General features: G+C 38.0%; 1 protein-coding gene across 8 annotated transcripts in view; it reads right to left on the reverse strand.

Annotated features, from left to right (window-relative positions):
• pou2f1a (POU class 2 homeobox 1a) overlaps positions 1-19937 on the reverse strand; it is a 55071-nt gene that overhangs the window by 13493 nt on the left and 21641 nt on the right. For 6 of the 8 annotated variants that reach the window (XM_088647734.1, XM_088647788.1, XM_088647725.1 and 3 more), the window contains exons 3-10: positions 18712-18800; positions 6745-6849; positions 4391-4570; positions 2543-2681; positions 2085-2179; positions 1399-1572; positions 1006-1147; positions 232-377 (exon numbers count right to left, since the gene is read on the reverse strand). In XM_088647734.1, coding sequence (XP_088503860.1) covers positions 232-377; positions 1006-1147; positions 1399-1572; positions 2085-2179; positions 2543-2681; positions 4391-4570; positions 6745-6849; positions 18712-18800 — 1070 coding nt within the window. The remainder of the gene's footprint in view (positions 1-231; positions 378-1005; positions 1148-1398; positions 1573-2084; positions 2180-2542; positions 2682-4390; positions 4571-6744; positions 6850-18711; positions 18801-19937) is intronic. The other 2 variants (XM_088647773.1, XM_088647781.1) reach the window with 1 other exon arrangement.

The raw sequence follows: 19937 nt of genomic DNA on the forward strand, positions 1-19937 counted from the left end.
TATTCCTGAAGGCAGCGCACTCTGGTCTCTGTAATCCCAGACTGACCCTCCATATTTTTGGAGTAAACACTCACGTTTTTATTTTTTATCAGAAAACCTGTACTAATGAAAACGGAAAATAATACCTATTTGTGAACTGCAAGGACCTTATGAGGACCATAACTGTAATTTAGTCATTTAATCGGTACTACTGTGATGACTTAAGGAGCAGGAATGTGAAATATCACTGACCTCCAGAAAGCTCTTTTCTAAGGCCACTCTTATGTTGGTCTCAATGCTGGTGCGTTTCTTCCTCCTGCGGTTTAGCCCCTCTATTCCCAGTCCAGGGGAATTCAGGGCACTTGGGCTGGACAAAGCTTGGTCAGAAGTCAGGTTCTCTGTAATGGGATAGGCTCACATTCAACAACAATACTTCGCAATTTTTCAGGATTAGTATGAGATCCAACCAACCTGAGAGTTACATCAGCAAAATGCAGACACTATTTCTTTCAGATAAAGTTAAATATTTTAAACTATTCATTGTGTCATGAATTTGTTCAACTAATTGGACAAGACTAGCTTCATTCTTTGACTATATTTGGTTGTGTTCTATGGTTGTCTGTGACATTTACAAGCATTATAATTCTCTGGAAGCTCCCAATCTTTATAACGTGCCAACAGTAGCGGAAGCCCTAAGGTGCTAAACTAAACCTAACTCCCTTTTCGTCCTCACAAATTTGTGGAAGCACATTATAAGATACATGCATCAGTGTTCTTTTGAAGCATGCTCAGAAAAATGGTAAACGTGAATCTATTTTGTTCTTTTCTATTTTTTCCACTATCTAAAATTTAAGGGAAAAAAATTAAACATATTTCTTAATTGCTGGACATAACAGTGAGGTCATACGTCCTATAAATCATGCACCTGTTAAATTTAATTACTGTTAAAACCCAGCTGGTGTTATTCAGGATAATGTCATTTTATAAGGCAGATAAAACACTGGCAGACAGAAGACAAATACAAACCTGCATCATTCAACCACTTTTCAAGCAATGGTTTTAGCTTGCACATGTTTTTAAAGCTGAGGTTCAAGGCTTCAAAGCGAGAAATCGTTGTTTGGCTGAAATCATTTCCATATAACTTTCCCATGGCAAGCCCAACATCACCCTGTCATAAAGAAAGCACATAAGTAACCGGTATGAAGGCAATGCTTAAGGGTCACACTGAGAGAAGAGGGTACAGGCAATTATATTAACCCTCACTGACAAGCACCTAACCATTCTTTCAGACTTTAAACCTCAATGCTGCTTTGTTGTAATTAAAACAATTTACGTCTCAGCGAGGCACCTGTAATTGACCACAGCTTTGCCAGGACCCCTTCGTCACCAAGCAGCCGTGCTGAGCTGAGCTGAACTGACCTGAGTGAATCCCAGCTTGATCCTCCTCTGCTTGAAAGTCTTAGCAAACTGCTCCAGCTCCTCCAGGTCACTGGGCTCCTCCAGGCTGGGAGTGTCCAATCGCTTTGGTGTCGTCTGGGTCTGTGGAAGTGACTGAATGGGGGTCGCCGCTATTGTGCGTGTCGGCGTCGCTGGCTGCACAGAAGAAGTCATCAATTGTCAAAGCTCTGCACAAGCTCGGTGCCACAGATATCAAGGCCATTATTTTTGATTACACTCCACTTAGGACTTCATGGCCTATGTTTTCTCTTAAAACCTTTTACAAGGCAGCTTTAAAAACTAAGAAAAGGGCAGGCTTTTACTCTGAAAGGATGTGGGAGCCTGATACAAACTACTCAGCTATGTCGCAGATGCTGACATTTTGGAAGAGGCCTGGGTAACTGCTGGATCAGATGCTCAGATTTATTAACCAAACAAATCACAAAAAAACTAAAAAAATAAATTAAGACATACAGCTAAAATGTAAATCTAAAGTAGCTTCCACACACAACCTATGAACTACCCCATTCCCCTCAAGATGGGAACTCGATTACTCTTTTAGGTTTTCTATTTTATACTATGGAAACAAGTGTCCCCAGCTCTCTTCTATACAGTAAGCAGGCCCTTACTAAGACACGCTGAAATGCTTCTGGGAATACTTCTCTGACCTGTGTAGTGAGGGTGATGCTTGGCTGTGACTGCAGGAGGTTGGCTTGGCTTTGTTGAGGTAGTTGAGTTAGAAGATTTTGAGCTTGCAGGAGGTCTAGTAAAAACAGGAAGAATATAAAAATTTGCAAGGTTATATACTTACAAAGATACATTTCCAAAAACAAAATAAGGACAGTCTTTTCCCCATCATTCTCTTTCAAGTATCTGCTTGTCCAAATTCAATTCTACAATAACTGACAAAAAGAAATACAAGCTCAAAGTCAGAAAACTTGATCTATGAGACCAGACAGATACGTTCTCCAAAGATGAATAAAAAACATCATTTGATTTTACTTTTTCGTTAACATAAAGATGACTGTGGATATTTTTCTGCAAGTGTGTCTAGATCCACGGAAATAACAGGTGAAGTTATTATAAAAGATGTGACCCTTCCAAGTCGCACGTTTGCTGTACGTACTCTGCTGTCCCGGTGCGGTCTGGGAGATAATAAACTGCGCCGGCTGCAGCTGAGTCGCTATCGGGTGGCCTGGCTGCACCAGCACAAACTGCTGCAGGTTCAGGTTTTGATGCTGTAACTGCTGCAACTGCTGCAGGTCCTTGAAGAAAAAAAGATCAGGCAAATAAGAAGACTGCAGCACCCACTCTGCACGTAACGTCCGATGGTAGCAGTTTGTCATAACTTACTTTGTTTCTTGGCGACACGTCTGCTTTTGTTTTAGACAATTTGTGTGACCTGGATAATTTTCCACCATTTGCCTTCCAGAATGCACTACAACACGATGACTGGCTTATATTATTTATTAGGCAAATTATCTTTCAAAACTGACTTTCAAGAGAACATAATTAATGTTCTTGCTGGAGGTCCACTGTGGTGATCGTTCACCTGGTCTTACAAAACCATGAAATGATATGTGATTTTTTTTTTAAAGGTTCTTCAACATGAGACTGATTTTGAGAAAAGCCAACTGGGTTATGTTTGATAAATATCAGATCCAAGTGTAGTAGATGTTTATTTTTCCACATTTATAAAAGTACAGTACCCATAGGTTGTGTTTATTTAATGCAATAAAATGCACCACTAGTGTCAAACATGCATGGGAACCTGTTAAATAAAAGCTGATGTTTCTTGAAATTAACAGGATGTGGAGAGCACTCCGAGATGCTAAAAATCAAAGCAGTTTTCTAGAAAGTGACCTATACAGAAATTTAAGGAGGGCTAAAGAAAGTGATATTACTATTAAATCAGGAATGTTACTTCTCTAACACTTAAATCTGAATGGAAGTGTGCTTAAAGTGTACTATATTTGAAAGTATTTCACTTTAACATGTGACTTGAAAAACATATTTGCTTTTTTATTTGAAACATCTGTTTAGAAAGAAATTCCTGTATTGCCAGAGTTACACTGACAAACTCTGGGGGAACTACTGCAAAAAATACAGTAGTATTAGTATAAGAAATTAGTTGCTTTTAGAAGCAACTGTTTGATGACATCACCAACATGACCCATCTTAAAATTGCAGATGCAAGTCTGGAACCAAAAACACTAATGAGGAATAAACCTTGAACCTGTTGCTTCGATAAAATAATGCAGCTGGGAGCTCTGCATTTCAAAAACATCTTGACATTTCCCTAGTGTCCCCAAGACACAAACATGACTTCCCCACAGACTGAATCACAGCTCAGAAATAAGCAGTTTCCGCACAGTGCTCTCAATAGCACAGAGAATGTCTCGTGCTACTCCAGAAAGGAAAACCCACGACTCTGCAAGTCAAAAAGGAAATGGCATTACTAAACTGGCCAGCACTGCGCGGTGATCAAGTCCGTCCTGTTGAACACTGGAGTGAGGTGCTCTACCCCACTTGCTTTCGCCCACTCAGCTGTTTTAGAGGAAACAGGCCTTGATGGGGGGAGATCCCTGTGGTGGACTGGTGTCCCTTCTCTGGGTTGCAGAAATATGGAACAAGCTACCCTGCCATGTTGTTGAAGTCAATACCCTGGCTTCTTTGAAGAAATGGTTGCATGGATCCCTTGGATTAAACAACAACTAAGTACCAACTGGGACAGATAGGCCGAAGGGCCTCCTCTCTTTTACAACCATTCTTGTGCTCTCTAGACCACTTAACACTATGGAAACTAGGAGGAGCTCTGGCCCGATGAGCTACTGTGGGCTCTGGTAAGGACTTTACCTTTTTATTTAAACTGGCACGACACAAAACTGCACGAAACACACAAACCTAAGTGCTTAACAAAACATCCACTGAAACATCAGTGGCATCCAGGAGCAGAGGAGAAACCAGATCTTACAGGTGTTATCTGGATGGGCTGTGAAATTGGGATTTGTGTGATCGGGGTTGCTGCGGATGCTGAAATCGTAGCCCCAGTGGTGTTATGCTGTTGACTGGCCGAGTGCTGCACCGCTGCTGCCAAGAGTTGAGCCTGTGCTTGTTGAATTAACAACTGCTGCTGTGCTGGCGTCAGAGTTAACTGGGTAAAAAAAAAAGAGAGAGAGAAACTGCAATAAGACACATTGCATTTGTTAAGCAGTTCATGCATTAGAGCTTAGAGGAATGTAAACACAATACTTTAGATGTTACAGGCAATACTGTATATGACATGTATCATGAAATTGTACTATTTTGATCAAGGTTTCTTTTCTGTGTAAGATTTTGGGAACCAGGTGTGTAGTGTGTAGGATGGGTAGAACTTGTGGCACATGTCATTTTTAAGCTCTTTTCTTTGGGGTGGGCAATATATAGCAAAATATCCAAAGCATAACGCATGTTAATACAACCTAAGAGGATAAAGCACTCATTTAGCAATCCAGCAAATGTCTAGGACGGGCACTGGCCGTGAGCTGGGGTGGTGCTGTAAACCAGTATACAGACAGTATTACGAAGAACAAGAAATGAGCTGGCTTTCCTCTGTTTCAGCCTTCTAGCTTGAAGGCTTTTCAGATGTTTCTTATCAAGTCATGATTAGGACACAAGACTAGTGCTACACTAGAACTACGTAAAAAGCAGATGGTAATTGTCAAAAAATATCTAAAGTATTTTAATGAGCCAACAGATCAAAATACTATTCAAAGTACTTTAAAATTGTAGCAATTAGCAATAATGGGACTGTTCAAAGCAAATGTTGAAATTTTAAAATATTTAAGAATGCACAAGAAAAGCAACATAAAAATGATTTAAAAAGATGTTTCAATGTATGTCACAAGCACAGCACAATAATTTCCTTAAAGATATAAATAAAGACAACTTATGATGTGGTATACATACATAATGGTCATATTGCCCAACCCTATTACAGATCATAAATACCGCAGTTATCAGACTGAGAAGAATGACTTAAGGCAACACTAAATTTAGCAATTGCATTTTTTTTAATTCACCCTGGGAATTTCATATTTCAAAACAGACAAAGAAAGGAAAACAAGCGTGGTTCCTGATAAAATATCTTACTTCCATTTTTTTCAAACTAGCATGCTATATATAGAAAGTAGCAGTTTAAAAGAACTTAATGCAATGGAAGTGTGTGAACGTTTATCATCTTTATAATAGGCATGGTTTCAATGTGCGCATTCTGACATTACACATTTATTAAACACATATAAACAGAGACATTAGCAGAGATGCAGACAAATGCATAGTGTGTGATGTAAGGAAAACATTAAAATAGAAAAACACAAAATGGCTAATTAGAATAAACAAAACCATACTCTCCTAATAATTCTAGGTGGTCGAGAGTTTTCAATTTACTTCCTACTCACTGGCATAACATAAGGTGTGACCAAAGGCTATTTTTACAAATAATCCATGCATCATTACATTGTTTAAATCTACATTATACAAAATAATAACCAATGTTTTATTTGCACTTCTAAGCAAAAAAGAAATGCTGATTAATTTATTTTTATCAGCAAATCTCATGAATGCATCTCGAGCTAGAAATAATTTCGAAAAAAAGAGAAGAGCAGCATTTTAAAATAGACCACTGACTACAAAAAGAGGCACACTACACAGTGGAAGACCTTTGCATCTGGCACCAGCAGACTTCTATAGGTAACAAGCATGGCCAGCCGAGAAATGAGTTGGGACTGCCTCTGAGCAAATTCTCTCCATCGACAGACTGAGACTACAGCAACAATGTCACTGGTGGCACCGGCCGTTGTGGCCAGGCTGCAGTGTGCCGTTGGAGCGCAAGTGAAGAAATGGGACCATGCACAGTGAGAGGACAGTCTAACCACCCTTTCCCAAGGAAGAGCATGTATTCAACACTGGGTCAGTTCAGGAACTGATTCCTGCGTTACTCACGTTGCCAGGCAAATTGTTCCCACCATAAATCAACACATCTTCAAACCCAATAAAATCACCCCTTGTAAGCCACAGGTATCAAACACAGTAGTTTCTACAAATACTCTGGTTTTGTGTTTTTCTCAATCCATTACAGCCTTTCAATAACACAGTCTACTTCTAAGAGCAGACCGAGTGCTCCAAATGGGGAAGAGGGATAAGAATGCCCATATTCACACCCAGGATAGGCCAAAAGGATATGTCAGCTCCACAATTCAACATGATGGTAAACCGTGACAGTCCGAAACAGTCCTTAGAGCACAGGCCAGCAAGTGCTGAAACACGAGCTGCTGAATGCCAACTTACTCCAGTGATCTGTCCTCCAGTCAACATGAGCGGAGTCTGTGGGAGCCCCCCTTGTACAGAGGGCTGGCTTGAGACTTGAGAATCACCAGATTCTTCTGTCTTACACTAGAATTGAAACATATTGGAAGTTAAAAGATTAAATATATACAATAAGGGCACAAACTGCCAATTTGGAGAATTTATTTGAAGATAAGTTAAACGTATCGCCATCAGGCCGCACATGTCTGTTACCGGCTCTGCACAGACCGGAAGTTCATGTGCAACACTTCACAGGGTAGAGAGGAAACTGCCCTGGTAGCAACAATGTCAAAAGCACATGAACGCAGCTGAACACGAGCTGCAGCAGGGGAGAGTCAAGAATAAGCCTGAGTTCAATATTCCTTACAGTATATGAAAAAGCAATACAAAATCCAGACAAAGAAAGAGAAAGCTGCATTTTATTATCAAGTCTCCAGATTTTAGGAAGCACTCTGACTAGCTTGGCTTTAGTCACTTGATATAACATCCCATGCCATAAACGTGAAGCTTAAGAGGAGAAACTACCACTGTCAAGGTATATCTACTATACAAATTTGTTTTGTGAAAATGTCCACAAAATAGAAGAAAACAGTATACAGAGGGAAACAGAGGAAAAACACCATTAGTGTTAATAAGAATGCTAGCAATAAGCTGTCATGCAAAATCCTTTTAGTGCATACATCAGACATACATCAGGATATAAACACTGCCAGTCAATGATTCTGGTGTCCACTACACAAGTTATCTGTATTAAATCTATAGTTTCCGTCTTGTTTGTAATGTGAATGCAGATTGTTTTAAAATATAAATACTGTACTGTTACATGCTAGTGGTGCATTCTTTGAAGTCGAGACAATGAGAAACGTTGGGAATGTTTGACTGCAACTGTCATTGTTACAGGTAATTTAAGTATTAAAGAGACCAACTTAAGGCTTTTGGAAAGGGACTGTTGTGTTATTTTTTTCTGAAATGCTGATTTCATTTTTGGGGTATCCACCAGTCTATAATAAGTACCTCACGTGTTTAGTGATGCACTGTTAGGTATAGGGAAAAGGTTTTGTTAAGCATGTGTTTTGGGAGTGACTACCTCTGACAATTATCTTTTATTTGATACAAGGTTTCTCTTTTTTTATGGTATTTATGCCTCAGTGACAAGGACAATTTCCCTGTCTGTAAAAAACAGGTCTCTGGGACTCAGATTTGTGAATCTCTGTATAGTCATAGGCTGTGTGTAGGTGTATTTTGTATTCACTCATCTTTTTATTGTTGCCACTTGGTTATTCCTTTGTTACCACACTTTGCCAAGGAACACTTTGCAGAAAAAAAACAGAAAACATGCTGTGTGATTCTTGATATTCTGACAATAGAATCTGTCATTATTAACTTCTAATTAACTTTAAGATTTGCAAAACAACCTGGTGTCAGGACTTGATATTGTAACTTCAAACTCCCTTTCTTCAATTACTCACACATTCCCCAATCTCAGCTACAATATATACAGTACTATCAAAAATATTCACTCCCCTTGAACTTAAACACATTTTATTATAATACAATATGGAAACAAAGTATTATTTAATTGGGAGTTTTTGCCATTGATCAACAAAAACACTCCATAGTGTTTAAGTGGCAATAAAATTCTACAGATCGTTCTAAATTAATTGAAATATACACACTGCAATTTTTTTGCAAAATCACAAACGAGGACCATTGATTTCCAATGCCTGCCAAAGACTCTCAGTTGGATTAAAGGCTGGGCTACTTCAGAACAGTACCTTTTTTTTGTGTGTGTTTTTAAGCCACTCCAGTGTGGCTTTGGTTTTATATTTTGGTTCGTTTGCTTTGCTGGAAGATAAATATTCTCCCAAGTCCCAGGTCTCCGGCAAACTGCAGTAGGTTTTTCTTTCTAAGATTTGGCTCTACTTCATTGCATTCATTTTGCATTTTATTTTCACAAGTTTTCCATACCATTGACACGGAAGCATCCCCATAGCAGGATGCTAACATCACCATGCTTCACGGTATGGATGGTGTTCTCTGCGTGATGTGCAGTGTTACGCTTGCTCCAAGCATAGCGCTTAGCACTGAGGATCAAGGGCTCATTCGGCTCTCATCCGACCATAGAGTCTTCTTCCACTTGTCCTCTGGGTATCCCATGCCTTCGTCCACAAATTACTTGAGAGATCCCTTGAGATCCTTTTCACCAATGGCTTCCGTTTTGCCACTCTACCACTATTTGTGAAGCACCCAGGCAATAGTTGGCATATTCACAATTTCTCCCATCATACCTGTAAAAGCCTGTAATTCCTTTAGTGCTGCCACAGTTAGCATCAACTAACTCCCTAACTCATGCACTTCTCACCCAGTTTCTAGTTTTGAGGACACTCTGTTCTGCACAGACTCACAATTTTGCCATATTTTCCCCATTTCTTTATATTGGATTTTTCTGTGCAATGTCCAAGGCATTGAATCTTTTTTATACCACTCCCTTGATTGGTGTTTTTCAATAACCATATCCCAGATTTGCTTCAGGTGTCATAGCAAAGGGGATGAATTCTTACATAATCAGTTATTTTCGGTTTTATAATAAATAAATTTAGGAGACTGCATACTAGCACTATAGTGTTTTGTGTGATCAATTGCGATAAATCCATTTAAATGGTTCCACATAGTACAAAAATGTGAAAAGGTCCAAGGGGGGTGATTACTTCTGATAGCCACTGTACAAATGCATTCAAACTTAACTTGTGGAAATGGAACAGTTATTTTAGCAAAGTATGCATGTGCACAACAAAAAACGTATGAAGCAAATGATAGTTAATGAGAAAGTGTGCACTGCATATTAAATATTTAATATTTTTAAATCATGTCCAGATGTGTTATTACATTTAATATGATAACGTTACCAACAATGTTTAAATTTATCATCCAATAAACAACCAACATATCACACTATTTCTGATCTATCTGGTAACAAAAGATCTACAATAGAAACATCTGAATCTCACTTATAGACTGTCAATGGGTATAAAATGAGGCTTCACAGTCATCATGCTTAGAAGAGAAAACATTAAAAACTCATTACAGAACAAGTTTTCAGCAGTAATGGGTAATTTTAGCATAATTGGTGGTACTGAGACTAGGATGGATAAAAATTAATACATTGCCAGGCCTTGATAGTATTTTCCCTGTCATACTTCAGGAAATAAGGGATACTACTCACAGGCTTCTAGCTAGAAACTTACTCTTGCTTGGAACAGAGTTGGTTAAAAAGTCATAGTAGCAACAACTCATTAAAAATGTGTAAACCAAACTACACCTCTAAGCAAAAAACACTTAAAACCATTACTAGTATAATTATGGAAAAAAAAAACAAAGCTAAATGAGAAGACTTCTAAAACAATGGCACTACTTACAAAACAATGGCACGTGTAAGATACAATCATTGTGGATGTAGAAAGGAAACATCTTGCTTAACCTGCTAGAACACCAGAGCACTTGGCATGATGTATACACATTTCCAGAAAATTATTTTGATGATGTTCCTCATAAAAGTCCAACTATCACATTTAAAGCCATATAGGAATCCAAGGTTAAAACACACATGGACCAAGAAATGGTTAATGAACAAGGAACAGCTTTAAATTGTTAAGTACACAACCTCTAATTTGGCAGATTAAAGTGGTATGCTGCAGAGATGCATTTTAATCCTGCTACTGCTCCTGATCTATATAAAATTGGATTCTGGTTTTATTAGTTAACGAGTTCGATTTACAGATGATGCAAAACGGGGGAGTGGCAGACAAACAGAGGTGAGCAAAGTACAAAGACTTGGACAATCACAGACAGAGCACTGACGTGACGAATTTAAAAACGGATAAATACAAAGTGACACAAACAGGTTAGTAGAAACATACACTACATACAGTACGGGTACCTCTAGCTGCTGCAAGGTACGCACTTACGAAATTTACATCAATATGGGGAAGTACTAAAAAAGTAATTGGAATGCTTAGGTATATAGCAATAATAAAAAAGTGTGATATTAAAATCCAGGGAAGTTATGCTCAAGCTTTACAACTCACTAGCAAGACTTCATTTACAGTACTGTGTTCTGGTCAGAATACCATAAAAAAAGATATAACTTTTAAAAGACTTCATAGATCAAAAAGAATGATTTCTGGTCTCAGGTGACTAGCGCATACAGATAAGGTAAGGGAGCTTAATCTCTTTAGTGCAGAACAAAGAAAAATCGAGAGATTTTATTGAATTATATAACACACACTGGACTAATTGGACTTCTCTCACTTGCAACCTTTGTTTTTATTTCAGTACACTTGGCAGAATTCTTCAGTAAGCTATCAAGAAAAGAACACTATTCCAAATACTGTGATAAATTGTCATAACAATACTTCTTATAGTTTGGAAACAATTATAACAAGGTAAGGTTGTGGCACCCATTCACACGCGATGCAATTTGACTTGAAAGTACCACCTAAAAACTATGAAATGCAGTAGATAGCAGAAACCGAAAATCTCTCTCCATCAAGAAGTCACTAGGACTAGTGGACAACGAGAGAAAAAGTGACTCGATACACATTGCAGAGTCTGTACTGTATGGACAGCTTAAAGACAAACGAAGACATTTTTATGGTCAGACCGATTACAAAACAGACTGTTCAAGGAATAAAAAAACTACACTGAAAACCATGAATTGGACAGTTTTATTTGCTTGATTTCTGTTGAAATGTCAACATGGAAACTCAGTTGAGTACAATACTATGTACACAGAAATTTAAAAGGCACTTAGGAAATCTAATGATTTCAAAATATATATGTGGTGGGTGTGACGATTTGAGGGGCATAAGGTGGGTTTCTATACAAGGGGAAATAAAATCTGCAGATCATTAAGCTTTGATCTTTTGTATGGTATTTTATAAAGTAGTAATACATGTTTCTTGTATATGGAAAGAGCTCATGAGTACCTGAATACATCTGCTACACTTTTAAACATGAATAAACAGGCAGAAACTTCAAGTTATCTTGGTGATATTATTGTACAAATGCTGCAAATAGTCTTATACCCTTTGTGACCTTTACATTTTTGTAGTACCCAGAACACTAGTAAAACACTAGCCTTTTCATCTGATGGGTTAATCTATGCTTATTTAACCTATTTAAAACGTGCTCACAGCAGCTACAATGAACTGAGACTTGAAAAGGAATATTTTCAGAAAATGTAAAGGTTCCATGACCCCACTGCCCTCTCTTCTCCCAAATCTACCTCTGTGTGAGCATGACCAATTTAAAGGCTTAATTTTAGGATCAATATAAATACGAACAGTTAGTCTTTAATGCTGAAGAGAATCTCCAACCTTCTGTCAGATGGAGAGAGCAGTTACCAGTTAAGAGTCTGTGTAAGCTCAAACTAAACAGAACAGGCCTATGAACTTCAAAAGAAACATTTTTACATTACTGTATCAAACACACTTAACTTAAAACTAGACCACACAACACTTTAAAAGCTCCTGTGCTTGCACTTCATTTCTTTTCTAAAAGTGGCTAGTACATGTTTCCTACTGGCTTGTGACATTATTACAGTTGTGCATTAATGTCACAGGATGTTGTGTCATTGGCATACAGTAAAATTACAGAAATATACAATTTAAAAGAAAAGAGTGGCATGTATGCCAAGTGTTGAAAATTGTGTGCGTGTTGGTCCCACAATGTTACTGTAAACTTGCCTTTGAATGATGATGCTTCCCAGTTAAAAACACTTCAACACTATTCCCAAAACATGAGCTGCTGAGACTTGTCCCCTGCCCAGGACAATTTACAAGTGTCCCAGATCACAAATCCCAGAGTCCATTAAACCCACATTTCACTTCTGCAATTTCCCAAATGATACCTGATATGTCTGCATATTTATTTTGGCCAGCTGTCGTATGGGATGTACCTACAAAGTTTCCAACAATAATGAATGTATCGCACAATAAAAACTGCATTTTAAAGGCAGGTGCGTAATGTACAATTAACACCAAAAACGGAAAACACTGATCTAAATAGTCGATTCCCCGACATATAATCTAGTCATTTAGCTTGTGTGCACTTTGTATCTTACATTATAACATGAAAGTCTCCCATTTATGGATCTCAGCTCCCACTTCACAACAAGGTAGCAGTGCAGCTTTTAAATGATTACCTAGTTGAATGGAACCATTAGCTGTGTGGAACGCACTCCGTGCTTTCTGGGCACTCTCGCCAGGTATATTTTTGGAACAGAGAGGTGTAACTCGTGCCGAGATAAACGTCATCCTCTCCTTCAACCATGCAGACCGATCCGTTTTGCTTTAGCGGTCATTCTAGAGCCTCTGGCCTTGCTGTCCTGTCTCTTAGAATGAAGAGAGCAAGGGTTGGATTCCAAAGTGGAACTGGAAATATTAGCCAAAAACCACCGCCACCTGATAAGAAGCTCAGGCCATTCATAAACGGATCTTTACAGGATAACAATCCAAAGCACCCATCGAATTCAACAAACGGTTAAGGAAGCATGAAAACAGTGTTCTTGGCTGCCTATCATATCTTTAAGCCCCCGATAAGACAAAGCATTTGCACATGAGCTGCAGGAAGCAGATCACAAGTGCAAGTTAAACGAACGAGAGGAGACAGATTATGCAGAGAGGAGAGATAAAAATAAGGCTCAAGAAAACTTGCACAGCCTGAGAGTCTTAAGTTCCAAATTTTGGGGATGATCGTGTTCTGTAGCTTCATGAATCCAGCCATAGATAAAATTAACTAAAACGCCTCAATTTTCTTTTCTCCATGCATTGTGTAACTGAAAGGCACACCAGCTCCCGTCAAAACAGAGGAAGTATTACTGAAATTGTGTGCTTGAAAAACCTTAAAGTGGAAGCTTTCTGTGGCAATTAGGAGTCAAAAATGAAGATTTAAAGCATTTCAAGAGACACACACCTGGACCCTGGATCATAATGCATCACATGAAGTTCAAAACAAAGGTACATGCTGATGCCACTGTACAGATTATTCTCAGTTTAATGCAAATTTAGGATAGTGAGATAACCTAAGGTACTACAGTATAAAGGTCAGGCATATACACTGTAGTAACATTCCATCCTTTGCAAGCTAGCAAAGTGTGTGACTAATTTCTAACTTATTGACCATGTTTATTGCAAGTGAGTCTTGAAAGATTACAAAAAATGTAAATGGTTGAAAATGTCACAAAGGATACACAAATGAAGGATGTTTAATGGTTCATGCCTCAACATGTACAAGTGCATGCTGATTTTGAAGTAGACTGTGCAGCAACACAAGACACGATTCAAAATGCCTACCTTGTTTTCAGTTTGCTTATTGCTTTGTTTGCACTAAAGATCATTCCAAATGTAATCCAAAACACAGAGATGTTGTGTCTACACTCTAAAGATATTCAGCATGTGCCGACACTCACATGTGCAGCTCACAGCCAGTGAAAACGGCTCTTCCAGGTAAGCTTTAAGTAAGCTACTCAGGCCATGTGAGACACATTAATAATTTCTAAATACTCTGTTTTACAGGTTTCATAGATTATGCAGAATAATTTATATCCAACTTAATTTTGTCAGCTTTTATTAGTAGACAGCATGTTCAGAATTCGTCATCTTCATTCTTCACATGTAGCAAAGATACTTGTACAGTAAATTCACATATGTTAAGACCAAGATGAGAAAGAAGTGAACTGAAAAGCCTGATTTGGAGAGGGAATGGCCTTGGCATGAGACCTTTTTAGAAAACCAACACCTCCATACTGCTGCTGGCAGAGTTTAAAAAATAAAGGAAGATCACGGGTCCCATGGTTCAGTAGTTGACAGATACTGATGTATTTGTGATAGAAGGTGGTTATGTGAGATTCCAAGACTCTTAATTTGGGGAAAACTGTGTGTGATCTGGGAGTAAACTAAGGGGAAGCTACAGCAGACTGATACCCACCAGGTTCAGAGTTCACTGGTCAAAGTTTTGGAAGAAGAGCCATTAACTGGACAGGGTATGATCTGCCAAGAAGGTGATGACCCAGTGTGGGTGTATAAACTGCCACTGCAACCTGTGAGGTACAATTCTGGAACAGGTCTTGGTGTGGTGAAAGCTGCCGAATATCAGGTCTAGCATTGTGTTCCCAAGAGAGTGCGTGTTTTGAGAAGAAAATGGCAGATAGGCAGGCATTTTGGTTGAAACAGAAATCCCATTTTTAACTGTGCAGGTGCTAGAATGATACAGATCTAATAATTAACTGGCTACAGTTTTGGCTCAGGAGCAGTTGGCGCTATAGGTCATGTGTGGATGAAACAACGAAATGGCAGTCTGGAACTCAACCTGGTTTATCAGAAGTGAAGCAAATATAAATTATTAAACGTTTAAACCACAAGTTACAAAAACAATAAAGAAACAGTCCTGTAACAAAGTGCTGTTAAGACTTGGATTCCTGAATTACTGTAGATTTGCAGAAGTTGGTTATGCACTCAATAGTTCCTCAGTTGAGTTGCAAACTTTTTGTTTCTGAAATAGATGTGTAGATGTCAATTTGCATATTTAGGTTATTACCATAGTTAAAATAATCTGCCAGTTATTGTCAGTGAAAGTCAAACAAAACTCAATGCATGTAAAGGAGTTTTCATTGAATTGTCAAAAATAACTTTGGCTGGTGAAAACACCTGGTGAATTTATCCATCTAATGATAAAAAGACTCAACAAAAAAATTGTTTTAGGTCTTAGAATTGTTGAGACTGAATTGTTGACCTCAATGGCAGAAGCTTTTCTCCCACCTAGATCTCACATTTTTACTTATTTACTACCTTGCATTTACATAGCACAATATAGTCTTTTTTTCTTTTATCACCAAGCACCTTAATGATGTACTAATTAAATTTGTAGGGGAATTTATTTTCTGCCGAAGCACAGCACTCACCTGGGTCACACATGGTGCATAATGGTCATTATGCAACAGTGCACCAGCAGCCCCACTACACCGCAGTGCAGACAGAGAAATAAGAAACTGCTTCACCAAATGAATTAAGAGGGGAAGTTGAAGAGGGTCAGACTGTACAAGCTCAGTGGAATTTAGCCAGGAGACCAGGGTTAAAAACCATTCTATCTCAAAAAGTGCCATGCCAACAGATCTTTAATTCAGGATCTCAGCTGAACAACAGCACCTCTTACAGCTCCTTGTTCCCTTTCACCACACTGGGGCACTGGTTTAGAAATTCTAGCCCAGGGGAAGAAAGCCATCGAATTTGCCCAGGCTTGTTAAGTTTCTGCAGGCTGACAAAATTAGACTACAGGGTGGTAACACCGCTCCAGCTTAATAAGCAGCTCAACTAATTGAAAAACAAGTTAATTTTTAAGACGTGTTATACTGCAGAATTTCTTATTCTAATGCATGTTTGCAGGCAAAACAAAAACAACTAAACGTTTAAGGTCGAAGCACAACGTATTGTGCTATTTGAAGACAAAGCACAGTCCAAAGAAACGTTTATCCTGATCTTTCAGCCAAAGCCCTATTAGACAATAATTATGACTGATATGATTAAAATACCTGCAACTAAATTGTACTTTTCTCCACATCAACTTTGTATCCAATTCCCTTCTGAATGCATTATGATGCAATTTGCAGTGTCCAAGAAGACCCGTTTGAAATAAAACTCCCATGTAAGAAGTTAATCAACATCCAGCCTATCAGCATGAAGAAGCATTCTCTTTTCGTTTCTTGTCTGGAATGCTCTTGAAGCATGAACCGGGCATTAGTCAAAGCATGATCCAGATGCCCTGGGAGTATTTTTAAGGCAATTAAGGCACATGCCAACAGGAAGACCAGGAAATGACTACTGTTTATTTATTATGTCCCCCCCCAACACATACAGTAGTAGTTCCAACATGACTTCAACACCTACACCACAGGGCACCAGCTTGAGCCAGATCCTTAACTGGGAACATGCCTCGTTACTGGAATTGGGCTGTAGTTGGGGTGACTCACACCATATTGTGCTGTTTTGTGGCAGGAAAAGAGCACTTGTTTCCCAGCTTATAAGCAGTTTCACCTTATCCTTGAAGATTAGCAGTAAGAAAGAAGACCATTTTTGTTTCTAAATAAAATATTGAGATGCTTAAGTTCTATTGTATTCAATTGCAATAAATATAATGTACTCTTCATGCTGCAGATAATAATGTACTGTTTTTACACATCTTAAAGAAGTGTCTTACTAACACCCATTTTGTGCCTATGGAAATCAAATAAAATCTACAGAAATACTGAAATGACAGCTGATTTTACACTTTCATTATATTTAAAAATTGTTCATTAATGCAACTATTAACTTTTTCTTGCTTAATCTTTTTTGTTTTTACACAGAAAATGTTACAGGAAAAAACGGTGAAATAATGTGAGAGGATTTCATGCATCTGTGTAAAATCTTTGCAACACCACTATGCTGGTTACTATTTCTGTTATATACGTTTCTTTAAAAAATTAAAAGGAACACGGCACTAAAAATATACTGCAACCCACAGGGATATACAGTGAGAGAGGGTTTATTTTAATTAAAAACTGGTTATGCAGTGCATGTAAATTCTGCATAGATTTGCATATTTTCCACCACCTGTTTTTGAGACTGCAGAGAAGGTAATTAGCATAACGTGCTGATTAATTCTGCCAGTCATTCTGAGATAATTACAGACTGGGACTGTAAACACGTTGTGCTGGAGATGCAGCCTGTTTGCCAACATCTGTCTAAGAGATGAAACTTCACCATGGAAACCGAGGCAATCTTCTGTCTCTTCTTATAAGAGAAGGTCATTTTTGTCTGCCTTTCTACCACATATCTGTATTTAAGATGTATTATCTCTTATCCTTAGTTGCGCTGGAAACCAGAAAAGGGGGCTCTAACATTATGGAAGCAGATGTTATCTTGGCATGAGTTGGGGGGAGTGTTTGAATGTAAAGGGTATGAGGTTAATTTTTTGGACCTCATCAGTATTAGGTATGTGAATAAAAATAGAACATATTCCAAAGTTCTGATTAGGCATAATCTTTTAATTACTAACTAACCTTTCAACGCTTTAGATGAGTAAGGTTCAGGGAGGTGATAAAAGGCAGTGTGATATTTGAGCACTTTTACAGCTCCTAGAAACCTATATATTATTATCATCTGTTTTAAAAATTACCTGTAGACAAAGGTTTAACAATGATTTACCACATGGTCAAAAAACTGTATAATAATTTCAAATTGAATTAAATACCCAAGGGGCTGCTTGTAGCTGCCACCAAAGACTGACTCATCATGCTTTAATACAGTAGCAGTGTTATTTTTTAAAATAGAAGTTCAACTATAAAGATGAGCTAATGGCAAGATATTTTTACCTGTGAATTTACTGTCTGAGAAGCAGCCTGTAAGCTTGCTCCAGCAAGATGGACCTCAAGTGTTTACAAAATGGACATCTTTAAGAACTGTCAAGCTCTAAAGAAAGGTAAACAGAGTTTAACATTTTTGTCACATGCAGATTTCAGAAATGCCTCATATCCACCAATTTTTGGATGTTTGAAAGCATCATACTTTTAAAGAAGATGCCTCCAAGATTCCTTTTAGATTCAATGAAATCTGCTTCAAATGCATAAAAATGAGGTCCATGCTGCTGTACAAAATAACGTATATATTTACTGTTTCTTTCATCTGATGTACAGCCACCCAAAATGAATATTCTGTATAACCTAAACTGGCAGTTTGTGGATTTTGTGCAATATAAGTATGAAAACTGTTGCAAAGCAGGCGGCCACACACAAACATTTTACACACATCTGGGGACAGACAGATGGAAAACAAGACAGAGAGGTACATGGTGCAATTCTTAATGCATGTAAACAGAAGGATTTGTGATCGCTGCACAAATATCTTGAGGTTTTACCTGGTGGAGTAAGGCCTGTGCATGTGCATTGGTGATTGCACTTGTTTGCACAGATGGCCTCTGAAAGTCCAGTCCATTTGTTTGGGCACCTAGAAGAGGATAAGGATTTGGGTAAAAAGGGTTATTTTTTTTAAAGAGTACAAGCTGAAGTGAAGTGACTGAAATGGCACACCTACAGAAGTCCGGGGAAATGCATCACAAACACAAATGCAATTTCAACATGTCATTATCATTAGGTTCAAATCAGTCTGAAGTCACCACACAGAAATCTGATCACAGTTTTCATTTCAAAGTTGATAGTTTTAATAACTGTTGAGGAATTCTACCAGTTCAAACAAGATGGAAAGACCCTAATGGAGATTACTGTGGGGAAGTGGGAGTGGTCAAATAAAAGTCACTGTATATAAAATTTAAACTTTGGTGTTCCAAGACTATACATGCATAAAGCAAACTTTCATGACTGAAAATGTTTAAAAGAAAGTGGTGGGCTCCCTATAAGGTTACTATCTAACTCTAGGTAGAACAGCTGCAGAGCATAAATGAGCCGACAGGCAGGAATTCTTTGCCTTAAAATTAACATGAATGGTTACAAGTTCCTTAAAGCTTCATTTAAATAAAAGGTTAATTTTTCCTTTTACTCCAGCAAACATGTTTTTCATTATTTTAATGCAAAGAATAAATACTGTCTACATTTATTTGAATTGATTCCCTTTTCATTTACTGAAATATGACAAACTTACAACAGATTCACAAACGTATATTAAATGCTTCAAAAATACATACTGTTACAATGAAGGTTTTCAGAGGCCACTTTACATTGCCTATTCTCCATTTTCTGATATCAGTGTCTAGAACCCATGTATAACACTCAGCGATGTAATTGTTTGAAGCTTAATTTAAGGACATTTCTATTGCAATTACAAACCTTTCTTCTTCAATTAAACACCTTATACTTGCCTTCAAAATTCCACAAAGGATTCCTCGTTAAACACTACCTTTTAAAAAACAACTGGTATGTTCTAAGTGAGAATACAGAGTGCTCACTCAGAAAAAGCACATTCCTGGTGCATTGAGGCTTAATACAGTGGTGAAAAGACAACCCGTCTATTACATCTGGCAATGGAAAGTAGTTAAAATATCAATTAGATTAAAAGTTTTCTCCTTGAAAGAAATACAGAAGGACTCATGACATGAGCATATGCAGATAATCCTGTAACCTTGTTCTA

The sequence above is a fragment of the Lepisosteus platostomus genome, chromosome 2 (genome assembly GCF_059453375.1).
Source record: "Lepisosteus platostomus isolate fLepPlt1 chromosome 2, fLepPlt1.hap1, whole genome shotgun sequence".
NCBI lineage: Eukaryota > Metazoa > Chordata > Actinopteri > Semionotiformes > Lepisosteidae > Lepisosteus > Lepisosteus platostomus.